At 33.3% G+C, this 9,152-nt stretch overlaps 1 protein-coding gene across 1 annotated transcript; it reads left to right on the top strand.

Moving 5' to 3' along the window:
* Window positions 1-5,523: 5,523 nt before the first annotated feature.
* LOC110640615 (heavy metal-associated isoprenylated plant protein 37) lies at window positions 5,524-8,234 on the top strand. The gene is made up of 3 exons (XM_021791984.2): window positions 5,524-5,957; window positions 6,171-6,246; window positions 6,837-8,234. The coding sequence occupies exons 1-3, from the start codon at window positions 5,919-5,921 to the stop codon at window positions 7,907-7,909; spliced, it is 1,188 nt and encodes a 395-aa protein (XP_021647676.2). The 5' UTR covers window positions 5,524-5,918; the 3' UTR covers window positions 7,910-8,234.
* Window positions 8,235-9,152: the final 918 nt, after the last annotated feature.

The raw sequence follows: 9,152 nt of genomic DNA, 5'->3' as shown, positions 1-9,152 counted from the left end.
CGCCGGCGAGGAGGGCGAGGAGGCGGTGGCCGTGGCGAGGAGGAGAGAGAGAAAAGAGAGAGAAGGGGAGGCGTCGCGCGGAGGAAGAGGAAGAAAAAGAAAGAAGGTCCGATTCGACCGGTCCGATCCGGTCCGGTTCGATTCGGCCGGTTCGATTCGAAATACAAAATTTTGAATTTTTTACTCTGCCTCGGGACCGAAAACGAGGTCCAAAAATTCCGAAAAAAATTCCCGAAAACTCAGAAAAATACGTAGACTCCAAATATATTTTTAGTTTTGCCACGTGGTCTTTAAATTAATTTTTAAAAATCATCAAAGTTTATATTTTCGGAAAATCGAACCCGATTTTTAAAATCCGAAAAATCTCAAAAAATTTCCTAAAATTTAAATAAAATTTAAATATCAAAAATACCCATAATTAATAAAATTTTGGGGTGTTACACCTAATATGTATATATATAAAATCAATTTTAACACTTTTCACAATTTTAGTATGAATATTTAATTCTATTAATAAAATGCATTGATTAAACGAAATTTTACAACATGATTAACCAAGAAGGAAAATGACGTATTATTTTTTTATTTTAAGAAAAAAATCATTAAAATAAGAGAAAAATTATAAAACACTTCTTCAACTAATGTTCCTCTTCCACTTCTTCCACTAAAAAATGATTGACTTGAATATTATGTATTATCGCGCTTTTAATATTTAGAGTTTACATATTTTTGTTAAAATTGAAAATTTTTATTTTTTTCTTCTTAATATTTTATTATAAAATGATCAATTATTGAGATTTTTAAGTCGATATAATAAGAATTGCTTACTACACTATGTCAACAAATTTAATATCAATATTGATTTTACAATCTAAATGTAAAAAGTTATAAGCACATGTATTGATTTGCTTAAAAAAAAAAAAAAATTCAAACCTTGAATGCTATTGTGTCTCTTTTTTGTGTGTTCTTTCATTGTCACTCGTCTATCTATGCCTCTCTCTATTTTCTAAAGAATTTCCAAAATTCAAAATAAATTACAAAATATGAATAAAAAAATTCTTCTAGTGGTGCTAGAATTGAGGATTATTAACTTTGCTGAAACTAAGTTCTCTATATTATTGATTTTGCACATTTTATTTTTTTTTAGAAATTATGATTTTATATATAAAATTTGTAATTTTATGAAATAATATAAATTTTTATGTATGCTATTTAATTTACTACGAATATAATTAAAAATATTTTTTTAATTATATTTTACCCCAAAATTTTTAATTCTAAGTTCGTCCTTGGTTGAACTTGTGAGCTTGTGGAATGTTTGAGAAGTAAAAATATTTAAAACTTCATTCTAAAAGCATGCCTTATTAAAAGAAAAAGGGTAATATGAAGAATTTGTGCAATATAGTGTTGGATTTGTTAAGAAAAAAAAAAAATATGTGCATGAATTTTGATTAGGTTGTGGGATGAATTGGGCATAACATATATAAAACGTTTCAGTCTCCAAGAAGGTAGAATATTGGAATATATAAAGAGGAAAGAAAGCATTAATTTGATAGTGAAATTGGAATAGGTCTAGTAGTTATAAAGGAGGATTAATTAAGACATCCCATTTTATTTGGAAATTGGAAAAGAAAAAGGAAGCAAGAGATGCTCCATTTTGAGACAATTATATTCCCCAAATTAAAGGGAGGAGCTTGACATTGATAAATTGGATGGTTACTTTTGTTAGATATGCTTTGTGATCTCTTTTATTCTTTTGTTTTCTTAACAAGCATAAGGTTTAATTAACAATATTTTACAACAATTATATTGCGTCAATGCTTGTCAGACATTAAAATCTTGAAAGTTGGCCATAAGCCGATTGATGATGCTTGATCCATAGTGTGTCAGAAGGCCCATTTTTTTTTTTTCAATTTGATAAGCTATAGTGTCTTTGATAAATTGTAATTGGAGCAGCATCAGAAGGAGCTTTGCTTATATTTTAATAAGCTATATTCATATATACCATCCTTCAAAAAGAATCTATGAAGGAATTAACTTGATGACACAATATCCCAATATGAAAAGTGTTCCCATTCCTTTTTTATACAACAAATTAAAGTTGCTAATTAGCTGCTTTACCCTTTCTCAGTTGCAATGTAGGCTTATATTCTAAGTTAATGTGAATTTTTTTGCCTTTTTCTCTAGCAAAACATCAATGAATTATCCATCTCAAATGTATATTTCCTGGCAACCCCTCTCTTTTTCTTTGTTCCAAAGCATTGTTGGACCAATTCAGGCCCACAACTGATGAAACAAGTCCAAAATCACAGCATAGCTGAAGCTGAGACCGGGCTAAATTGTAGAAGCCTAAGTATCTATAATATATTTTTTTGAAGAGTGCATTTTTAACCTTCCAACCTCCATCTGGTCTAAGTATGTGCACAGATAAATTTGAAGAAATTTCTAGCATCAAATTGGGATTCGGCACATAAATTGCTATTTCTTCATTTTGGAAATTCAGACACCTTTCCGAGAAAATGAGAAGAGTGTCATGAAGTTGTCCATTATATGAGTTTTGGGGCCCAACTGCACCCTGTTTTAGCTACATAACAACTGTGCACTAGAACTGCAGACGGAAAATGCATAGCTGCATATCGTTTCAATTAGTGCAAAAAACAACCAAGCCTTTTCAAATTTCCAATCACTTGTAGCCATAACCTGTAGGGCGGAGCAAGCGAAAAAATGAGCAAAATTTCTTGTCCTGCATATTCCTGTGCAAGGAAGGCATATTAATTAAGCAGCAATGCATAGAATATGAATAGGGTTCAGCTCAATGTGCTTAACCATTGCATATTAATGCTCGTTTTGAAGGAAAATGAAAAATGGAAAAAAGCTTTTCCAGCTGTTGGGTTGTCAGGTTTGATTGGTACAAAAGGGTATTTGATATCAAATGTGCAGATAATCTATTGTGCTTGATTCCATGGGAATGAAGGTGAAATGAGCAGCACATCTTGATAAAATTTTCATGTATTCTAGTCAAAGAACATGGCTTTAGCTGGTGAATTTTCCAGCACCTTCTTAAAAGATAAGTAAGAAGGACAAATAACGTGTGCAAGAGCCGATTCTCTTCTATTATTGGACTTCTATTTGATACTGGATTAAACTGATAGTATTTGTTTAATGAGGCAATGTCAATATCAATGGGCTAATATATGTTCTAGGGCTACAAATTAGCCCAGAGCCCAAGAAGCCTCTCTGTAGTCTCTCCCACAGAGCAGCACACTCTGATCATTAAGTAGAAGATGAAAAGTGGGTCCCATAGAGAGATTAGAGTTGATCATGACTCGGGGCATGGGATCCCAATGCTGTGGACCCCCACCTAATAGCAAAAGAGCGTCGCCAGATCCGTGATGGCTCTTCTTCCTCCCTATTAGACCCTCATCCACATTGTGCCATACTCCTTTTTCGATTTTCCTCGGATGCTGAGCTCAGAGAATTTTACCTCTTTTTGGGAATTGGGTCTTTTAGATGCACAAAACCCATTTGTCAGTGGCAGTTAAAGTAATTATGATGTAAAATTTAAAAAGAATAAAAAACAGAGACTTGATACAGAAGCAATGGAGTAAAAGAGAAACAAAAGAAAAGAAAAGGAAAGAAAAAGTTGGGAGTTGGTTTTGGTTAGAGACAGCATGCAGAGATACGCAGGTGTTGAAACAGCAAGTAATGATGACCTAACACACTCACCTCTCCCTAGTTAGACCCTATAAAATTGTTACCCATTTATGGTTTTGGCTTTTAACCTTTGTGTGATTGCGTGCTGCCTTTGGTCACAGCCCTCTGATAATAAACAAAGGAAAACAGAAGATTGAAAAAGAGGTCTTGGGTTGGGATATTGAGGACCCAATTGTCACAACAAGCCAAGTTGAAATGGTTAATACAAATTCTTTATTTTGTATGAAAAAGGTTAAAATAAAAGGAAGGATGTTTGGGAATTGTGTACCAAAAAAGGTAAAAAAGTGGACATTTTCATCTTTGCTTTTGGTGTTTCCCATTCACTACTGCTTCAACTCAACTATGGTCAAGTCCAAAAAGCTCACATTCTTTGCAGCACAGCACAACCCATTTTCATTTTTCAACTCTGCTTTAATTTTAATTGTGACCTTTATTTCCCACAATTTATGTTCTGTTCCCCTTGCCTCTGTTGGAAAAAATCATATAGAAGGGAGCATGAGTCTGCTTTGGATGATAACAGCCTTGAGCCATGCGCTTTCATCTGGCTTGCCAGTCATAATTTATCACATCAAGGACAATTTTTATTGTCCTAAGTTTAAGAAATTGTCATCCACTTTTCTATTTTATATGAACAATAAAACAATCTATCTAACACTATTTTAATTAGAAAGCTTCATAATTTTCTTAATTAGTAAGTGGGATTTTATTTATAAATTTATTTTAATAATTATTTCATCACTCTATTAATTATAATAAAATTTATACAATACATTTATTCCATTTATAATTTATTTTCATTACTAATTTATTTAATTTTATCACAAAATATATTTAATTATGAAATTTCACATGGGTTAATGATTTGCAATAATTTCTTAATTTTAGTATCTTATCATGATATAGATTTTTTTTAGGAACAAATGATATAGAATCTTTCATTATGAATAAAGTCTAATTATAGGTAATTATAATTTGATTTATTTAATACATTATAATTATAAATTGTTAAAAAATAAGAAATGATATAAAGTTTAAATATATTGATTATATAAATATGTATTACATATTAGATATTTAATTATATATATATAATTAATTATTTTAAAATCACATAAGTTGAAAGATATATATTATGATTTTTATTTTTTAGTTTTGAAAGATTCTCAGTTGAGAAATTATAATAAAATAAATTTTCCTACAGCATTATAATTTTCTATTTCAATTCTTTTCGATTAAGTTATACAATTTGATTTAATTCTTTGTAGTCAATATATCTTATTAAAAGAAAATTAAACTAATACATGCAAATTAAAAAAAAAAAGGTTTTATTCTTAAAAAAAGGAGGGGGGGGGGGAGTTTTGCAAATAGAGAAAAAGGAAGAGGTGAACGGCAAAAGAAGAAATTGTCATCGTAACTGAAACCCTATTTGTCATACACAGCGCACAGGGTAGGCCCCAGCAGTCACGGGGATATGTGCTATATTAATTACTACTTATTCTTCACTACATCCTTTTTCTCAATTTCTCATTCTCCTTTTTTTTTTTTTTTAATTTCTCGTTCTACTGGGCTTTCAATTGGGCTCCTCTAATGTTGGAAAATTGAGCCTTTTAAACAAAGCCCACATTTTAATTTTTAAACTTAACTCTGTTTCAGCATTTTTACTTTAACAAGAAAAATAAAATATCACGAGAGGAAGAGAAGCAAAGAGAAGAAAAAGACAGGGACGGAAGTGGGCCTGTCACGTCGCTGTTCTTCTTTTATTGTTTCTCTCTACTCTGTATTTAACGTTAAATCACATCATTTCAGATTTCAGAGACAAAGGCCATCTCCTCCTCCCTTATTTCTCTCTCCCTCTTTCTGACTTTCTTTAGCTTGTCTTGTCTTGGCAGTGCATCTCCTCTCTCTCTCTCTCTCTCTCTGGTTTTTTTATTTCTTTCAAACTAAAAAACCACCCCATGTGCTTCTCTTTTGGGTTTGCTTTTGATGAACTGCAAGAAGGGAAACACAAATTAAAGAAAGAAAAAGAAGAATCTTATATTCTATCTTGCTTCGCTTAACTTCAAGAAAGAAACTCTCCTTCCTCACCACATGCAATCCTCTTCCCACTATAACTAGCTTATTATTACCCACTCTCTTTAACTTTATTTTCTTTTTCCTCTTTTCTAGCTGAGTGAACTCTTTCATTCACGAACACCACTGAAGAAATGACCAAAGAAGAGGACTTTAAGCTCCTCAAGATCCAGGTCTCTCTCTCTCTCTCTCTCTCTCTCTCTCCAACCACATTCTTTCTGTCTTTCTCTTTAGCCCCACTCTTCCAATTTTTTTATGGTTTTTTTTTTCCCTCTTGTATCCATAGCAAAGATTGGTGGCGGTGTTTTCCTCGAGAATCTTTCTTCTTATTTTTGCTGTTTGCTCACTTACTTTCTTTCCTTTCTTTCTATCATTTTCTTCTGCAGACTTATGTTCTCAAAGTGAACATACATTGTGATGGGTGTAAGCAGAAAGTAAAGAAACTCCTTCAGAGGATTGAAGGTGCTTATTTTTCTTTTCATTTTTTCCTATTTTATATGTGTGTGTATATTATTTGCTTATTTACTTGTTACTTTTGGAGTTAGTATCTGGGAATTTAATTAAAAGAGTAATGTTTGGTAATGTGTAATATTCTCGTTCTTTCTTGCAAACCATAATACTAAATATGGGTCTCAAGAGTCAGGGCCTCAATTTATTATACGTGTCAGGGATAAAGTTGTGATTGCATTTAAATTTATGGCATTGCTATTTTTTTTTTTTTTGGATAAAAACATTTGTTATCCTTCTGATCTTCTTAACTGCCTGTTCTCTGATTGATAGTTATAAAATTAATCAAAATGTTATTACCCAAAAAAAGGTTGTTGGAGTTTTCTGCTTGAAGAATAGAAATTGATGATTATTCTCTGGATTGATGCCTTAAGATGAGAAATGATTACTCTTTTTCTTTTAGCCATAGGTTATCATAACCAGGGTAGGTAAGGGTAGGTAATTACAAATTTGGAGAAATATCCAAGTCCATTGCCTTTAAAAGATCATATCTTGGGCCTGTCTAATAAAATCTCATATATAATATGTGAAACCTTTTGTTGCAGGTGTTTACCAAGTAAGCATAGATGGAGAGCAACAGAAGGTCACAGTATCAGGAAGTGTAGACTCTGCAACTTTGATTAAGAAACTAGTCAGAGCTGGTAAACATGCAGAGATTTGGTCCCAAAAGTCCAACCAAAACCAAAAGCAGAAGAACAACTGCATTAAAGATGACAAGAACAACAAAGGCCCAAAGCAAGGCATAATCAAAGGCCTAGAAGCCTTAAAGAACCAGCAGAAGTTCCCTGCATTCAGCTCTGAAGAAGATGATGACTATTTAGACGATATTGATGAAGAAGATGAGGAGGATGAGCTCAGGTTTCTCGGGCCAAGCAATCTTGGTCTACTCAGGCAGCATATTGAGGCAAGCAATGCAAAGAAAAATGTTAGAGTCATGGCAGCAGCTCCCAACAATGGTAATAAGATGAACAACAATGTTGGGAATGGGAATGCCCAAAAGAAAGGAAATCCAAACCCAAATCAGAACATGGTAATGAAGGTCAATCCAGGTGGGATAGATCAAAAAGCCATGGCAACTTTTAAAATGAATAATGCCCAATTAGGAGGTGGAAACATAAATGCTGGGGAAGGAAGAAGCGCAAATGACATTGCAACCATGATGAACCTTGCTGGTCTTCATGGAAATGGTGCTAGTATTGCTAATTCAGCTGCTGCTGCCTCTTCTTTAGGAGGCAATCCCAATGGTTTAGGAGGGTTTCAACAACTTCAATCTAATATGGGGTATCAAGGATCATCTGCAGGAGGCCTTCCTAGTGGTGGATATGCAACAGGGCAACATCCATCATCTATGCTGATGAGCATGAATGGATACAACCATCCAGCAGCAGCAGCATCCATGATGATGAACATGCAAAACAGGCATATAATGCAGCAGCAGCAACCTCAACCTCAGATGATGTATCACAGGTCTACTTTTGTTCCACCTAACACTGGCTATTACTATAACTACAGCCCTGGACCATATCCTTACACTGAGCAACCCAACTACAGTGGGGGTAACTCTGCAGCTACCCACATGTTCAATGATGAAAACACTAGCAGCTGTTCAATAATGTAACTGAGAAAATAGGAATTCCCTCCACTGAAAAAAAAAGTATGGTGGTTTTACTTGAAAAATGTAAGTTTAGTGGAGTTAGTGGGGTTTGGACAGTATTCTCTGTTTGATGTCCTGGATGAAAAGAGGTGTAGGGATGGGATGTATTGGTGAATCTTATCAGTGTATTGTGTAGTTGTTAGGAGGATGTTTGTTTTTTTTCCTTTTTTATTAGTCCAACTCTGTCTCCTTGTTTTTTCTTTGTTTCAAGACAAGACTTTTTTTTGTGGTTTGCAAACCGCACATTACTAGTAAATAAACAAAAGGGAGTGATTACCATATAAAAAAACGGTGCATTATGTTTGGTGTGATGATGGGTCATTTTGGTCTTTTGGAGACTTCTTAATAAATTTATTCATACTGGAGACAAGGTGACAGTGGATACTGTTGTACATAGATAAGATGAGGGATGAGCAGAATTTGAATTTAAGTTGGTTTTAGTTTATTAGTTTAGTGCATCACAAACAAGTCGCCCTCGACACTACCTCGCACCCTCTACCATAGGCCTCTCTCGTTCTTGTTTGGAATCCATCGACGCCAGACGTACGCAAGTCTGCCTTGGCTAATTGCAGTTATGTGATTATGGTTGATGTTTTGATTTGTGGTTATTTGAGTTGATAAAAGGGAGTAGATTTTGTTTTCTTGTCGTTTGAGGATTTATCCTGTGTTGCCTGCCCGTATTCAGGAGAAAATTTTGGAAAGTTGTTTCTTTCGAAATGATTGGATTCAGTTCTATAAAATACAGAGTTTGGTTTTCACATATAAGCATTTATTGATTTTAGTCCGGTTCAAGTTGGCGTGCCGTCCTCCCATCTTGACACTATTGCTGTGTTGTTTTAAATTTTGATTTAATATCATTCCAATTTACTCAAATCAATATAGTGACTGCCAGCGAAGCAATGAGGAAAGTCCTTAAAATCTAATATATTCGATATGTATTCTATTAAATTTTATAATAAAATAAAGTTGAAGTAGAACGTAACTATTATGAATAAATATTCAAATTCAGTGAAGGGGATGATATAGAATTTTAAGGTGTTATCTCCATAATAAGCATCAATCGTGGTGAAGATTGACACTACACAAAATCAAATGGCCAATTTGAATCTTTACAACTTCCTTAAGTTTTCAAATATTTCAGAAAAAGGACTAAAAAGTTATCAAATTTGGGCAATTTATTAATTTAATATTTACATGCAATATTTTT

Source organism: Hevea brasiliensis, chromosome 15 (genome assembly GCF_030052815.1).
Source record: "Hevea brasiliensis isolate MT/VB/25A 57/8 chromosome 15, ASM3005281v1, whole genome shotgun sequence".
Classification (NCBI taxonomy): domain Eukaryota; kingdom Viridiplantae; phylum Streptophyta; class Magnoliopsida; order Malpighiales; family Euphorbiaceae; genus Hevea; species Hevea brasiliensis.
This window is presented reverse-complemented; position numbering and strand designations above follow the sequence as displayed.